At 42.1% G+C, this 17,792-nt stretch overlaps 1 protein-coding gene across 1 annotated transcript in view; it reads right to left on the bottom strand.

The window, feature by feature from the left end:
- ddx10 (DEAD (Asp-Glu-Ala-Asp) box polypeptide 10) overlaps positions 1–17,792 on the bottom strand; it is a 250,565-nt gene that overhangs the window by 230,133 nt on the left and 2,640 nt on the right. The window contains exon 2 of the mRNA XM_073043661.1: positions 2,877–2,937. Within this exon, the coding sequence (XP_072899762.1) occupies positions 2,877–2,937 (61 nt within the window). The remainder of the gene's footprint in view (positions 1–2,876; positions 2,938–17,792) is intronic.

Genomic DNA, 17,792 nt, shown 5'->3' with positions numbered 1-17,792 from the left:
CATTTCTGGACCTTAATGCCTTCACATCCTTCCAATTGAAAACAATACTCTAGTTAAGGCAAACACAATGTTTTAATAAAGATTTAATATAGCTCCCTTCCTTTTATACTCCACGCCTATATTGATCAAGCCCAGAATTGTATATGGCTTCCTACCTTATGGCCATAGAAATAACAGAAATTTGTCCTTAGAGAACTCAAAAGTCACTAGCCAAAAATTTTAGATATGGAATAAAATTTGGTGTTACAGAATTTATGTGGAAGAAAAGCAAATAAGAAACACAATGTATTTTCCCCCAACTTACATTTCTTTATACACACAGATAATGCAGCTTCAGGGTATATAAAATTGTGATATGGAGTGCTTTCTGGATTATCATTTATACCTCTGCTCCTGTATCCGTATTAGAATAGTCCACTTTATTCAATATTGCCTCTCTTCATTCTTCCAAACAAAATGCATCATCTCACATTTCTCTGCATTAAACCTGATCTTGCACGAGCTGCATCAACCCCTTTGTTATCCATTGCTCCGTGGCAACATCACCACATCTAACCTATTAGTCCATTACATGAAGTTAAGCACTGATCAGGTTAACCCCTCATTTTTCTAAAAGTTAGGCCTGTGCTTTTTCATCCTCAGCTACAACCTCAGTTCTGGTACCATCTCTGAAAAAAATTACCAGACACACAAAAGTAGGCAGTCAATCATAAATGTTCTATTAGTTTTCTTCTACTAATGACCCAAGAAAACAAACTAAACATGACAAGTAATCAACAGTTGTTGAAAGAGAAGGGCAAGGATATAAACAAAACATAACATTTAGATGACAGCCATGTACATTGATCTTCAAGCGTCAATGAAACAGACCAAAAAAAACCAGAACTTATCTAGCCTCCCATACATGGTTTGACAATTTTTGAAACGTTCACTGTCAAAATTCCTTTCTCCCCCATTCTCCAGCTACGGTAACAAAAATAATTCAGTTCTTTGACCTTGAATGTTGTAAAAAATGCATTTCAGAACAGCAACAATAGCAATAAGTAGATTGACGAGAGCGTAGATACCGGTGTGGTGGCCATCACTGGCGATGGACACTGAGCCAATGCCTAATGGAGGACATGATCCCATGGTCAGCTCCATTACTCCCCACCGATTAAAGCGTCAACCAACATTAAAATAGAGCAAAAAACCAACAGGTATTTAGCGCCATCTGTGTATGTTTGACAGGTCTCCCTCTCTTCTCGCTAATACCATTGGGCAGGAGGTACGGGGGCTTGAATCCCATGCTGCCGGTTTTGGGGGGGGCAGTTGTTGCCCTGTAGCCCTCTGGCTCCTGGACGAGCTTCACTCACCTCAGCACTGAACAGGCTCCTGCAGAGACACTTTCGGGGACTCTAACTCATTTTCCACGTGTTTTTGTTTACCTTTTCTTTAAAAAACTATTTTTGTAATCTAATCAAGGCACTTCAGCTTTGAAGTGACTCTGCAGCCATCAGCACTTGCCACAACACTGAACAGGTTCTGTGGTTGTGGCCTGCTGCCAGACTCCTGGGCTGGGTTCACTCACTTCAATGTTGAACTGCCTCTGTGGCTGTAAACTCACTTTCAGGGACTTTGTGGTTAATGTTGCATGTGTTATTCCCTGGTATTTTTTTTTTATTGTTTGCACGATTGGTTCCCTTCCCCCCCCCCCCACCCACCCAACGCTGGGTGTTTGACAGTCTTTGTTGTTGTTTTTTTTTTTAAAAAGAGTTCTATTGTGTTTCTTTGTTTTGTAGTTCAAACTTTGAAAATAAATGAACTCACACTCTGAATTCTACAATACTTTGGTTAAATGCAGAAAAATCAGTCAAATTTCTAACTTCCATTCAAGTAGGCACATTTTCACCCACAGATCACTTAGCTGCAAGCAGCTATAGGTTAAACAAGAATACAGTCGGCCCTCCTTATCCACGGGTTCCGCATGTGCGGATTCAACCAACCGCGAATCGGGGAAACCCGGAAGTTCTCTCTCCAGCACTTGTTGTTTGAGTATGTACAGACTTTTTTTCCTTGTCATTATTCCCTAAACAATACAGTATAACAACTATTTACATAGCATTTACATTGTATTAGGTATTATAAGTAATCTCGAAATGACTTAAAGTATACGGGAGGATGTGCATAGGTTACCATGGATCGGGTATCCAAAAAAAAACAGAAGTTCTCTAAGTTAGAACAGATACATGCAGTATTATTTAGCGTCAGTTAGTCAAACGTTTGTCTCAGTACATAGTATATATTTTACTTTTCTATACATCTAAAACATTTAAGAAACACATGTATTTCAATAATTAAACCACTGTGTTGCTTAGTAATAATTGTAGCTTTCATCAGGGCAGGGCCATCACATGCTCCATTATTCTTACTTTATCCTGACTGTAGCCTAATGCTTTTCCAATGACCGATGGCGTTTCACCTCTTTCCACTCGCTTTATTATTTCCACTTTATTTTCAATCATGATCGTTTTCCGGAACAGAAACACTGAGGGCGGTGGGTCCCGAGGCAGTCGGGTCCTAAAGTCCACCGCACTAAGACAGGTTAAATAAGCTCCAGAGCTCCGCCAGGTCCTAAAGTCCACCGACTTGAGCATCCACGTTTTTTGGTATCCACAGGGGGTCCCGGAACCAATCCCCCGTGGATAAGGAGGGCCGACTGTACTGATCTCAGAGCAGGAGCATAAGCGAAACAGTGACTGAGCAAGCAATATCCTGCTGTGCTTCAAGTATTCCCAACTGGCAGTTTACAAAGCAATATAGAGAAAACAGCACAAACAATACATTGACTTAGATCAGTAATTCAAAAGCAATGGGAAAAGTAGAACAGAACATACCTTTAATAGTTTTTTTGGACAACGGAAAATCTGAAAATTGCAGTATCGCATTGGCATTTATCTGAAAGTCAGAAAAATATTAATTAGCACATTTCACAAAAGAGATGCTTTTTCATACGTTACATTTTTTTCAAAATACTTTCCAATTACGAACTTTATAGTAGATCTTGCAACTTTTCTTACAAATAAGGTAAAAACTCAGGAGTCGACTTCTAAAGATCCTTGTGAAGTCACACTCTTTCAGAGAACTACCAAAACACTTTAAATATTTGATAAGTTGTATCAACGGGATTTTATTTTGTATTCAATTTGAAGCATAAAACAGCCAATTTTTTGTCACAACTTAGAGAACTTTTCAAAGTGCTTTACAATGGGATAAAGTACAAACATGAAAATTTAAATAAAATAAAACTAAAATAAATGACAAAAAGATGTTAAGTTAAAAGCAAAGAGGTTTTAAGCTTGCATTTAAAAGTGTCAACTGAGTCTGCATCCCATATATTTATACGCATTGAATTTCAGAGTTGAGGAGCATAGATCAAAAAAGCTGACCTGCCTATTATTTTTTGAATGAGGTTGTTTAAATTTACGAGTCCAGTGGAAGAAAACCCAAGAGCTTAAGCAGGATTATAAAACAAAAATGATTCAATGATGTACTTCAGTCCCAAACCACGAAGAGCTTTAAAAACAAGAGGAAGCCAATACAGAGTAGCTAGGATGGGAGTGATAAGTTCTTTCATTGGGTTTTAGTTATAAGTTCAGCAGCAGCATTCTGAATGAGTTGAAGTTTATCAAGGTCAGTAAAAGGTGCACTGCAGTAATCCAGTCTATTTGATATAAAGGTGTGAATTCGTTTTTCAGCATCATTATGTGATAGAAACAGACATACCTTTGCAATAATTCTTAAGTGTAGAAATGTTGCTTTGGTCACTTTATTTACATGGGATTTAAAATTCAAATCTGAACCAAGGGTAACACCCAGACTAGTTAAAAGGACAGCCAATTTCCCAAGTTTATCAAGAAATTTATTTCTTTTGACTCAGGGACCAACCAAAAGTATTTCAGTTTCATCTTCACTTAGTTTTAGAAAATTATGCTCATCCATTTGTTTATTGCAGCCATACCAGAAGTTAGAGAAGACAGGGTGTTATCATCATCAAGCTCAACCATAAAATACAATTGTGTGTCATTGCATAACTGTGGAAATCAAAGTTTATGCTCTCCAAGGCTGTCTCCAAAGGGGAGGAGTAGGGGATCAAGACAGCTTCCCTGAACACACCAAAACCTACAGCATATCTTTTAGAAAATTCATCTGCAAAACACACAAAATTTAATCAGAAAACTGATTCTGAAAAAATATCAGAATCAAGTTTAGTATCACTGCATATGCTGTGAAATTTGCTGTTTTGCAGTAGCAATACAATGCAACACAAAATAAAAATAAACCAACTTGCAATAAGAAATAGATTTTTTAAAATTAAATAAATAGTGCAAAAAGAGAGCAAAAGATAATACAGAGGTAGATTTCCATGGGTTTATTGTCTATTCAGGAATCTGATGGTGGAAGGTAAGAAACTGTTCCTGAAACATTGAGTATGTGTCTTCAGGCTCCTATACCACCTCTTTGACGGTAGCCATAAGAAGAGGACATGTTCTGGGTGGCGGAGGTCCTTAATGATGGATGCCAGCATTTTGAGGCATTACCTTTTAAAAGTGCTCTAAATACTGGGGAGCTGTTGTTTCCGATCCACACAAACCACGGTCTAGCTGTGAAGTCAAGGATTCAGTTGCAGAGGGACATACAGAGAGCTTGGTGATTAGAACTGCAGGTATGATCGTGGTGAACACTGAGCTGTAGTGAGAAACAACAGCCTGATGTAGGTATTGTCCAGGTGGTCCAAGGACGAGTGGAGAACCAGTGAGATTGTATCTACTGTCGACCTATTGTGGTGATAGGCAAATTACAGTGGGTCAAGATCCTTGCTTTGGCAGCAGCTGATTCTGGCCACAATCAAATTCTCAAAGTTCTTCATCACAGTAGATATGAGTGCAACTCCTCTGTTGTTGAGGCAGCTTATCCTGATTTTCCTTGGGCACAAGTATGACCGTTGCCCTTTTGAAGCACATGGAAACTCGGCTGCAGCAGTGAGAGTTTGAACATGTCCTTGAACTCTCCTGACAATCGGTTTTCAGACCCCTACCAGATACCGCATCAGGGCCTGGTGCCTTGCAAGGGTTTACGCTCTTGAAAGATGGTCTCACATTGGCCTCTGAAAAAGAGATCACAACTTCACCAGATGCTGCAGCCTCTCAGAGCTGTAGTTTTATTCTTCCTTTCAAAGCATGCATAAAAGACATTGGCCATCTGGAAGTGCAACATCATAGCCGTTCATGATGTTAAGTTTCATCCTGTAGGAAGTAATAGCCTCCAGACCCTGCCAGAGCTGACAAGCGTCAGATCCCATCTCTAACTTCAATCAGAATAGTTTATTTGTTTTTAAAATAGATTTCTGTAGGCCGTACCTGAATTTCTTGCATAGTTCTGGATCACCAGTCTTCAAATGCCACAGATTACGCATCTCCTGATTTATCCAATGCTTTTGATTTGGATATATCCAATATGTTCTCAAAGGCGCACACTCATCCAAGCAGGTCTGATGACAACTGCGGTGTATTCATTAAGATCTGAAGATGAATTATTTAATATATAGTCCACTGATTCAAACCAATCCTGCAAGTGCTCCTCCACCTCCCTGGACCATATCTTTGTGGTTTTCACCACTGGTATGTGGTCCTCACTTTCTGCCTGTATGCCAGGAGAAGTCGTACATCAGGGTGATTAGACTTTCCAAAATGCAGGCATGGGATGGTATGGTAAGAGTTCTTGATGGTGGTGCGACGGTGGTCAAGTGTGGTGGCTCCTCTGGTTCAATAGGTGATATGTAGGCAATAGTAGTTTGGAGACTTCTTTAAGCTGGCCTGCTTGAAATCCTCCACAGCAGCTGGGAAGGAATCAGGGCGCACCGTTTCCTGATGACTGACCACCATGTTCAGCTCCTCCAGTGTGACCTTGACATCCACTACCAGGATTATGATGAAAAGCTCCCTCGGTAGATAAAATGGACGATACGTGAGCTGTAGACATTCCAGGTTGGTGAGCAGGACTGAGCAGAACCACCACGTCTGTTCACCACGAAGAGTTAATCATGAAGCATACTCTGCCTCCTCTACCTTTAGGAGATTCTGTTATCATTGCAGTGGATGGGCTGCAGAAAGCATCCAAAATGATGGGGATGAGCCATGTTTCCATAAACAAGGTACACAGCAGTCCCTGATGTCCCTCTGATACTGAAATCTTGCTCTGAGTTCTTCAGTTTTATTTTCTAGAAACTGTACATGCACTAGTAGAATGGTACAAAGTGGTACTAAGGGCTCTGCATTACTTGCAGACCAGCATGCTTTCCTCGTTTCCTTTTTGTTAAAGGAAAACTGCACTCACAACCCATGTCTGCAGTCCGGGGTCTACTGATTGAGGATATATAGATTTTTTTTTAATGTTTTAAAATGATGTTGCTTACTGAAGTAACCATGGCTGTGCCTGTGGATTCAACTGTAGTAGCACTAAATGGGAATATTTGATGATTCCCATTGGAGCTACACAAAAAAGGGGTCACCACTTATCATCTACAAAAGTAGAGGGATTTCCTAACAATGCAGCTAACTCTCAAACTATAACAATCTAAGTGCTTATAGATCACATAAGCAAAAGTAGCAAGTTACCCCAATCTAAATTACTAAGAAAAAGCTTTAAAATGATCAAGTTAAAACTTACAAAGCATTCAATAGTACTCACATTTGATATTCTCTAATAGAGCACCTTGCCAATTTTTCATCCAAAATGTTACCAATTTGCAACCAGAACAGAGCTCAATATTTCCTGAAAATTTTGCTTCACAAATTAAGATAGTAGGAAAATTAAAAATCAATTGACAGCTTTAGTTTATTCCCACAGCAGCCTTGTATACATAAATATACAGTCGGCCCTCCTTATCTGTGAGTTATGCATCCGCGAATTCAACCAACCACGAATTGAGAAAACCCGGAAGTGCTCTTCCAGCAACTTGTTATTCAAGCATATACAGACTTCTTTTTCTTATCATAATTCCTTAAACAATGCAATATAACAACTATTTTACATAGCATTTACATTCTATTAGGTATTATAAGTAATCTAGAGATGATTTAAAGTATACGGGAGGATGTGCGTGGGTTATCGTGGATCGGGATCGAAAAAAAAAAATCGGAAGTTCTCTTACTAAGTAAGTCAGAACAGGTACATCCAGTATTATTTAGCGTCAGTTAGTCAAACATTTGTCTTCGTATATAGTATATATTTTACCTTTCTATGCATATAAAACACTTAAGAACGTGTGTTTCAGCACCGGGCTTGGGAACGGAAGTTCCCAAGTTCGATCCAGTGACAGACCGCTGTCGAGTGCACGCTGCACCGTGCCGGGTTGATGTGGAGGATCAAAAACTCAAAATCCCAAAACCCAATAGTTAAACCATTGCGTTGCTTAGTAATAATTGTAGCCTTAATCTGGGCAGGGCCTTTCTCACTTTATCCTTTAAAATTGTTCCAATTGTTGACCAATGTAGCCTAACGCTTTTACAATGACCAATGGCATTTCACCTCTTTCCGATTGCTTTATTATTTCCAGTTTGTTTTCAATCGTGATTACTTTCGTAAACAGAAGCACTGCGGATTCAGAGCTGCACCGCCGGGCCCTAATGTCCACCGCACTGAGACATGTTAAATAAGATCTGGGGTTCCACTGGGTCCTAAGGTCCACTGCATTGAGGCAGGTTGAATAAGGGACTTGAGCATCCGCGTTTTTTGGTATCCGTGAGGTGTCCCGGAACCAATCTCTCACGGATAAGGAGGGCCGACTGTAAATCACATTCTCTAAGTGTCATACAGAAGTTGATTTATGAAAAGCCTAGCCAAGATATTTCCTTGTCCAAAGCATTCCTCTCCACCATTAGTGCTACATAAAACTAACTTGTTGCCTCCCCAGTTCTGCATGTTGGTCTTCACTGCAAGGCGGGTAGAATATAAAAATAGAAAGGTTCTGGTATAACTATACGGTTCAGGAATGAGAAACACTCAAAACTGCATTAAGCTTGATTTCTCTTCTTAAAAACTGAATACATACACTTGAGACAAGTGAAAGGAGAAAGGAATGAAAGGAGCCAAACATGCCATATACCTTCTTTTTCAAATTTATCAAGCTGTGTTCCATTTTCTGTGAGCTATGGACTTAGAAACCCTAAGATCTTGATGCACATCAACGCTGTTAGGGATCATACCAATCATCAGATATTTTCCACTTAAAAATCATTAAGTACTGAAGAAATTTAGAATAATGTCCAAAATAATGTTTTAAATATTTTAAATTTGAGATAGTTTTTTTTAAGAAAATTGGGAGAGTTTTTTTAAATCATCTGCAAAGTAATTTGGAGATGTTAAATTACCCAGATTATTTAAATGGATAAAAACTATTTAACCTTATTTGCTTAAATAGATGAATGGATTAATTCAAAGATTATTAAATATCATAAATAATGAGATAGTATAATCATAAAATTAAAACAAGATCATTCAGGCGTGAAATTGGCAAGTTCATTATGCAATAAATAATTAAAATTTATCATCCTCCTTTCTACAAAACCTGATTCAATTGAACGAGCAACATTTAAGATTTTTTGTCATTTTTGTCAAATGCACTGAGATATAGTGGCAAGTTTGTCTTGTATACTTCATACAGATCAATACTTGTATTGATTAAAATACTTGTATTTTAATGCACACAGCATTAAAGTTGAACAACGTAAAACAATAACAACATAGAATAACATGTACCAGTGTCAGAGAAACTGCAGTGTAGATAAATAATGAAGTACATGGTCCTAATGAGGTAGACGGTAAGAAGAGCCCATCTTATAGTATTAGGGAACCATTTAATAGTCTATTAACATCGCCGATGGAAGTGGCGATGAGAGAAAACGTCCTGGGTAACTAGGGTCTTTGTCTATATTCTGACTGCATCAGTAAATCAGAAATAGGTTTATTATCACTGGCATGTCCAAGATTCAATGTCCATTTAGGAATCGGATGGCAGAGGGGAACAAGTTGTTCCTCAATCGCTGAGTGTGTGCCTTCAGGCTTCTGTATCTCTTACCTGATGGTAACAGTGAGAAAAGGACATGCCCTGGGTGCTGGAGGTCCTTGATAATGGATGCTGCCTTTCTGAGACACCGCTCCCTAAAGATGTCCCGAGTACTTTGTAGGCTAGTGCCCAAGATGGAGCTGACTAAATTTACAACCTTCTGCAGCTTATTTCGGTCCTCTGCAGAAGCCCCTCCATACCAGACAGTGATGCAGCCTGTCAGAATGCTCTTCACGGTACAACTATAGAAGTTTTTGAGTGTATTTGTTGACATGCCAAATCTCTTCAAATTCCTAATAAAGTATAGCCACTGTCTTGCCTTCTTTATAACTTCATCCATATGTTGGGACCAGGTTAGATCCTCTAAGATCTTGGCATCCAGGAACTTGAAGTTGCTCACTCACTCCACTTCTGATCCCTCTAAGAGGATTGGTGCGTGCTCCTTTGTCTTACCCTTCCTGAAGTCCACAATCAGCTCTTTTGTCTTACTGACACTGAGTGCCAGGTTGTTGCTGCGGTACCACTCCACTAGTTGGCATAACTCACTCCTGTACACCCTCTCGTCACCACCTGAGATTCTACCAACAATGGTTATATCATGAGCAAATATATAGATGGTATTTGAGCTATGCCTAGCCACACAGTCATGTGTATATAGAGAGTAGAGCAGTGGACTAGGCACACACCCCTGAGGTGCGCCAGTGTTGATCATCAGCGAGGAGGATATCACCAATCCACACAGATTGTGGTTTTCCGGTTAGGAAGTCGAGGATCCAATTGCAGAGGGAGGTTCAGAGGCCCAGGTTCTACAACTTCTCAAACAGGATTGTGGGAATGATGGTATTAAATGCTGAGCATTTAGTACCCAGGACAGCTTTAGGGAGCGGTGTCTCAGAAAGGCAGTGTCCATTATTAAGGACAGCCAGCATAATCAGAGTCTGTAGACAGGAAGCTGGTTTCTGTAAGGTGCTGAACTGCATCCACAACTCTGCAGTTTCTTACAGTAACAGGCCAAGCAGTGGCCATACCAGTCATTAGGCATTCAGATAGGATGCTTTCTAAAAAAAATTTTAGGGTTCAATGGTGACAAGCCAGTGAGCTTCCTTGATTATGGCAAATACATGGTTGGACCAGGACAGGCCATTAGCAATGTTCACTCCAAGGATTTTAAAGCTCTCGACCGTTACACCTCTGACATAGACAGCAGCAAGTACACTGCACTTCATCCTGAAGTCAATGACCAGCTGTTTTGTTTTGCTGACATTAAGGTTGTTGTTATAACACCCTATAACTAAACTCTTTGTCCTTCCTGTACTCTGGCTTAGCATTATTTGAAGTATGGTCAACTATGGTAGTATCACCAAAGTTAAAAATGGAGAAATGGAGAAACTTTTCTTCAAAGTTAAACTCAAAGTAAATTTATCATCAAAATATGTATATGTCACTGTACATTACCTTAAGATTCATTTTTGTGCATGGATTTACAGGAATATAAAGAAATAGAATAAAATTGTGAAAAAACTACACATGAAGACTGACACAAAGAATGACAATGTTCAAAAGAAAAACTGGTACAAATAATTAAGATTATTATTAATTCAGTTTATTGTCATTCAACATGTATACCACTTGACCAAGGTGCATTAACACAGTACAAGTAACTCACACACATAACACAAAGTAATATTAACAGAAATAAATTAACAAACAATAAGGTGCATATACAACACAAGTTAAAAAGTAAACAGTATAACATTACTGGTGCTTCATACATGATGAAACCTGGGAGGTGGTAAAACATTTAGTCTTTAAGAGCCTGGGGTAGGAAATTCTTTCCCATCGTAGTGGTTCTTGTCCTAATGCTACGGTACCTCCTGCCCAATGGTCGGGACTCAAAAAGATTGCTGGACAGATAAAAGGGATGGATCATTGACAACTTTAAGGGGCCTGTGTACGCAGCCCTCCTGATAGACCCCAATGATCTTCTCAGCAGTCCTTACAATCTTTTGTCAAATGCCTTGCAATTGCCGTACCAGATGGTAATCACCTTTATTCTGGATAACAATCACTGCAATCAGTAGCCTATAACTTCCCTTTTGGAGTGGTGTATGACCTGGCAGTGCTCTGGGGGACTCTGTGAACTGGAGTTTCGAAGGTGCCGTGTGGTATGGGCTGAGGGCCAAACAGAAGCAGCATGACCCGGCCCAAGTGCAGTGCAAGAACGAGCCAATGTTTAGCTGATTTAAGTGCCAGGTCAAATTGAAAAGATTGAGTTTGGGCCAAATTGAGGCAGTGGGGGTCAGACCCAAGAGCAAGAAATCAGGTCAAGGATTGACTGATTTAAGTGCAGGGCCAGATTGAAAAAGTCTGGGCCAGAGGCGAGGTGTGGGCTGATATTCAGCTTGCTGCACAAGGTTCACTTGTCTCTGTGCCGAACTGAGGCGTGGCCTGCATCTAATGGACTCCTTGACGGGCTACAGCGACAAACTGGCTTCGTGGCTGTGGTCTCACTTTACTTTTAGTTTACTTTTCATTTTTTGTACATTTTTTTCTTTTTTTTCCCTGCACACTGGGTATTTGACAGTTTTTTTAAAAATGGATTCTACTGGGTTTCTTTGTTTTTGTGGCTGCCCATAAGACAACAAATTTCAAGTTTGCACATAGCATATATATTTTAAAAATAAAGGTACTTTGAACTTTGGTCGAGCTGATCAGGTGCTCTTGCAAAAATTGGTTAAAATGTTGTGGGGGGGGAGCCACACTTGCCTCAATCTCCTCAAGAAGTGGAGACTCTGCTGTGTTTTCCTGACCAAAGGGGTGGTGTTAAAAGACCAGATGAGATCATCTGTTATGTGCACTCCCAGAAATTGAGTTCTCCTAACTTTCTCCACAGAGGAGCCGTGTACATGCAGTGAGGAGTGGTCAGCCTGCACCTTCCTAACATGCACAGTCATCTCTTAGGTCCTGTCTACATTGAGACTCAAGTTGTTGTGCTTGCACCATTCTACCAGCCACTCCACCTCCTCTCTGTACGCTGGCTCGTCGTTGTCCATGAGGCCAACCACTGTTATGTTATCAATGAACTTGATGAATTGGTTTGAATTAGATCTAGTAGTGCTGTCATGCATCAGCAGTGGCAGAACAAGCAGCTCTGGAGAGCACTGGTGCTCAGTGTGATGGAGCTAGAGATGCTGCTGCCAACACAGATGACTGTAGCCTTTCTGTTAAAAAGTCCAGGATCCAGATAAAGAGGAAAGTGTCGAGACTCAATGAGGACAGTTTACGCACTGGCTTCTGAGAGATGATCGTATTAAACACCGAGCTAAAGTCAACAAACAGCATTCTGGCACAAGGCACCATTTTCCAGGTGGGGCAAGATAGAGGAATGCAAAGGCTATAGCATCTCTGTATCTCTTTTGCCAATCAACTTTCCAGTTCTTAGCTTCATCCCTCTCCCTCCTGTCTTCTCCTATCATTTCGGATCTCCCCCTCCCCCTTTCAAATCTCTTACTATCTCTTCCTTCAGTTAGTCCTGACAAAGGGTCTTGGCCCGAAACGTCGACTGTACTTCTCCCTATAGATGCTGCCTGGCCTGCTGCATTCCACCAGCATTTTGTGTGCGTTGCTTGAATTTCCAGCATCTGCAGATTTCCTCGTGTTAGCATCATCAGTGAACCAATTTGAGCAATAAGCAAAATGGAAAGGGCCCACTGTAGCAGGAAGATGGGATTTAATATAATCCATAACCAACTACTCAAAGCACTTCATTATTGTTGATGTCAGGCCCTTTAGATGGTAATCATTGAGACAGGTTACTATTGCCCTCTTAGACACTGGGATGTTGACAGTTGCCTTGAAGCCTGTGGGCACAGTGGACTGCTCCAGAGAGATATTGAGGATGTCTGTTTGAATCTCTGTTAGCTAGGCTGTACTGTCCTTCAACAACCGACCTTCAACAACCGACCAGGTATGTTACCAGGCCCTGCAGCTTTATGTGGGTTGACCCTAGCTGGAGTCTTCCTCACATCAGCTGCAGCCAGACAGAGTGCCTGCTCATCGTTGGATGGCCTTCCTTGTCAGCACATCACTTCTCACATCAAACAAAATGTAAAAGACGTTCAACCTATCAGGAAGAGAGACATCTCTGTCGTTGACTTGCAGGGTGGATCTGTGGTGTTATGGTCCGAATGCCCTGCCACATGCTCCTCATGTCTCTGCTGTCCCAGAAATGGCTGTACGCTCTCCATGAATAATCCCGTTTTGCTTCCCGATGACACCGGAAAACGCAGCTCTTGCTGACCTGAGAACTGTCTTGTCCTCCAGTCTGAAGGCAGCATCATGATTTCCCAGGAGTGCCCGAACATCTGTACTGTCAGCTGTGGCTTCTGTGCACGGGACTGTTGTGTACTTCACTTCACAGAAACATGACTAACACCTGCTATTTCAGATGCAACAATGAAGCCCGGTGACTTCACCATTCTTTGCAAAGATAGGACAGCTCAGTGTTTTAAACACAGAGGAGATAGAATACGTTTATGATTAACTTATTGTGGTGCACAAACATGGTGGCTGTCTCAGTCCAGCTCACCTGACCTGGAACATGAGCAGTCAAGTGTTGTCTATGTATACTGCTGTGTATATTCCGCTGCAGGCTGATACTGACCTGGCTCTCAAGAAACTGTATGACCATCAGCACCATGGAGACTGTACACCTGGTGGCTGCTTTCATCATCACCAGAGACTTTAATCGAACGTTGCTGTCTAAAGTTTTTTTGAAGCTTTGTTATCACATCCAGGTGAGCACACGGGGAGATAGCATACTCAACCACTGCTACTCTCCCTTCCGCAAAGCTAACAAAGCGCTCCTCCATCCACCGTTTGGAAAGTTGGATCACTCCTCCATCCTGCTTCTGCCCGTGAACAGACAGAATCTGAAGCAAGAGGCGGCCATTGTTAAAACCGTCCACTGTTGGTCCAACCAATCAGTCTCCATGCTATAGGACTGCTTTAATGACATCAACTAGAACGTCTTTCATTATGAGAATGTCTCCGAGTTCACGGATGGGATCACGAGTTTCAACCGGACGTGCATCGAGAATGTTGTCCCCAAAAATCGGTCAGGGTCTATCCAAACCAGAAACCCTGGATCAACAGTTCCAAGCGAGGAGCACTTAACGCACGAGACAGAACTGATATTGCAGGTAACCAGCAGAAACTCAAGAGATACAACTACGATCAACACAAAATTATCAAGGCAGTGAAACAATACAGGGACAAGATCCAGACACAACTCCCCGCCAACAACACACACAGCTTATGGCAAGGTCTGCACACCATCGCAATGGAGTTTCCAACATTGCTGCCTCTCTCCCAGATGAGCTCAATCTTTTTTTACGCTCAGTTCAATGTCGCCAACGCTGAGTCCCCAAGGGGAGCCGCTGATGCGACCTGCACCTTGGTCATCTCTAACACAGGTGTTACCAACAAGTGGACAGTCACAAGGCTGTGGGACCGGACGGCATCCCAGAGTGGGTACTCAGGATGTGCGTGGCACAACTGGCTGGTGTGTTTACAGACATTTTTAAATCTCTCCCTTTCCCAGTGTAGAGTACCCTCCTGCTTCAAAACACCCACCACTGTCTCTTTACCTAAAAAGACAAAGGTAACATGTCTGAACAAATGGCGTCCTGTCGCATTCATCTCAAAAAAAACACAAATGCTTTGAGAGGCTGGTCAAGGACTACATCTGCAGCATGCTACCACCCACACTGGGCTCCCTAAATTCACCTACCAACACAACAGATCCACAGACGACACAACAGCCTCGTCTTTACATCCCGAGAGAGGAGGGATGTGAGAATACTGTTCTTGGACTACAGTTCAGCATTCAACACCATAATTTCTTCCAGCCTCGACAAGAAGCTCAGAGACCTCGGCCTTCACCCTGCCTTGTACAGCTGGATCCTGGACTTCCTGTCAGATTGCCACCGGCAGGTGGTAAGAGTGGGCTCCTCATCTCTGCCCCTCTGTCTCTCAACACAGGTGTCCCTCAGAGCTGTGACCAAAGCCCGCTCCTTTAGTCCCTGTACGCCCATGACTGTGTCGCCACCCACAGCTCCAATCCACTAATTAAATTTGCAGATGATCCATTGATTGGCCTAATCTCTAATAATGAGACAGCCTACAGAGTAGAAGTCATCACCCTGACACAGTGGTGTCAAGAAAACAACCTCTCCCTCAATGTTGCAAAAACAAAGGAACTGGTAGTAGACGACTGGAGGAATGGAGACAGACTAGCCCCTATTGTCATCAATGGATCTGTCATTGAGAGGGTTATCAGCTTTAAATTCCTCAACATACACATCACCAATGATCTCACTTGGTCTGTACATACCGGTTGTGCGGTGAAGCACAACAGCGCCTCTTTCACCTCAGATGGTTGAAGACTTTTGGCACGAATCTCCAAATTCTAAGAACTTTCTATAGGGGCACAATTGAGAGCATCCTGACTGGCTGCATCACTGCCTGGTATGGGAACTGTACTCCTCTCAACTGCAGAACTCTGCAGAGAGTGGTGAGGACAGCCCAGTGCATCTGTGGATGTGAACTTCCCACTATTCAGGATATTTACAGAGACACGTGTGGCTCAAAAATCATTGGGGACCCAGGTCACCCTAACCACAAACTGTTCCAGCTGCTACTATCCGGGAAACGGTATAGCAACATTAAAGCCAGGACCAACAGGCTCCGGAACGACTTCTTCCACAGAGCCATCAGACTGATTAACACACACTGACACAACTGTATTTCTATGTTATATTGACTGTTCTATTGTATATCTTACTGCGATATTGCTAATTGCAAATTACTGTAATTTGCACAATGCACATTCAGACCGAGACATAACATTGATTTTTACTCATATGTGTGAAGGATGTAAGAAATAAAGTCCTCAATTCATATTTTATCTGCAAAGGGAGGTTCCATCATCATCCCAGTAGTGATGAATATTCCACCTCAGGCCAATGTCAGACAAGACAGTGGAGGAGCTAAGCTCCATAGTCAGCAGGCACAGAACTCATTTCCCTATTATTGCGGGAGATTTCAAACAGGTCAGCTTGGAGAAGTCTCTGAACAACTATCACCCACATATTACCTGTGAAGCCAGAAGAACCAACACACTTGACCACGGTTATACCACCATGAGAACACTTATTGTGTCATCCCCACAGCTTGGAAAGTCCAATTACCTGGCTGTACTTCCAGTCCCAGTTAATAGACTGTTGGATCCAACTCTTCAATTGTCATTTTCATTGCAGTTCAACAATTATGCTGGTATTTTATAAAATTACTTACAAGTAACTGCTTACTATGATTCCTAGTGGCTACAGTATGCAAAACATTCCATCCCACTGCTGTCCTCCTCCTCTAAACGATGGGGATACCCTCCCTCTACCACTGATGCTGCTCTCACCCACATCTCCTCCATTTCCCATACACTCACCCCATCATACCGCCACCATAATGATAGAGTCCCGTTTGTCCTTATCCACCACCCCAACAGCGTCCGCATCCATCATATTATCCTCAAGGTGGAGGAGCAACACCTTACATTCCGTCTGGGTAGCATCCAACCTGATGGCAGGCAAATTGATTTCTCCTTCCATTGAGCAAACTTCCTGCCCCCTCTTCATCTATTCCCCATTGACCTTTTACCTCATCTGAACTGCCTATCACCTCCCCCTGGGTCCCCTCCTCCTTCTTTCTCCTATGGTCCACTCTCCTCGTCTTCTTCTCCAGCCCTTGGCCTTTCCTGGTTTCACCTATCACCCTCCAGTCAGCTTTCCTCCCCTCCCTTCACCTCTTTATTCTGGCATCCTCCCCCTTCCTTCCCAGTCCTGACGAAGGGTCTCAGCCCAAAGCGTTGACTGTACTCATTTCCATTGATGCTGCCTGGCCTGCTGAACTCAAGCATTGTGTGTGTTGCTTTTCATCTCCCTTTCAACTGGTTTGACACTTCCATCTGTGGTCAGCATACAGGAATTAGCACAACAGATAAGTGGTCAGATGAATCCGAGGTAAAGACAGGAGCACCTTTATATGCAGCAGGGATGTCAGTATAAACAAGGTCAAATTTGTTTTGTCTCTGGTAACAAAGTCAACCTGCTGATAGAATTTAGGCAAAACTGTTTTTAAGTTAGCACAGTTGACGTCACCAACAACAATAAAGAAACCACCAGGGTATGTGGGTTGCAGGTCACTGATGGTGGCATAGAGCTCACACAGCACAAACAAGCTGGATGAACTCAGCAGGTCGGGCAGCATCCGTTGAAAGGAGCAGTTAACGTTTCGGGCTGAGACCCTTTGTCTCGGCCCGAAACACTGACTGCTCCTTTCAACGGATGCTGCCCGACCTGCTGAGTTCATCCAGCTTGTTTGTACGTGTTGATTTGACCACAGCATCTGCAGTGTACTTTGTGTGATCTCACACAGCACTTTCCCAGCATTAGCACAAGGGTGGAGGGGGGATGTTTGCAGCCAAAAATCACAATAGCAGTAAACTCCCTCATTAGATGAGAGGCCTGCTCTTCACCTTTAAGAACTCTACTACAGTGCCATCTCTACCAAAGTGTTCACACATCAGTTCTTATTAACATAGATACGTACACCTCCACCATGGGTCTTG

Source organism: Hemitrygon akajei, chromosome 4 (assembly GCF_048418815.1).
Source record: "Hemitrygon akajei chromosome 4, sHemAka1.3, whole genome shotgun sequence".
NCBI lineage: Eukaryota > Metazoa > Chordata > Chondrichthyes > Myliobatiformes > Dasyatidae > Hemitrygon > Hemitrygon akajei.
This window is presented reverse-complemented; position numbering and strand designations above follow the sequence as displayed.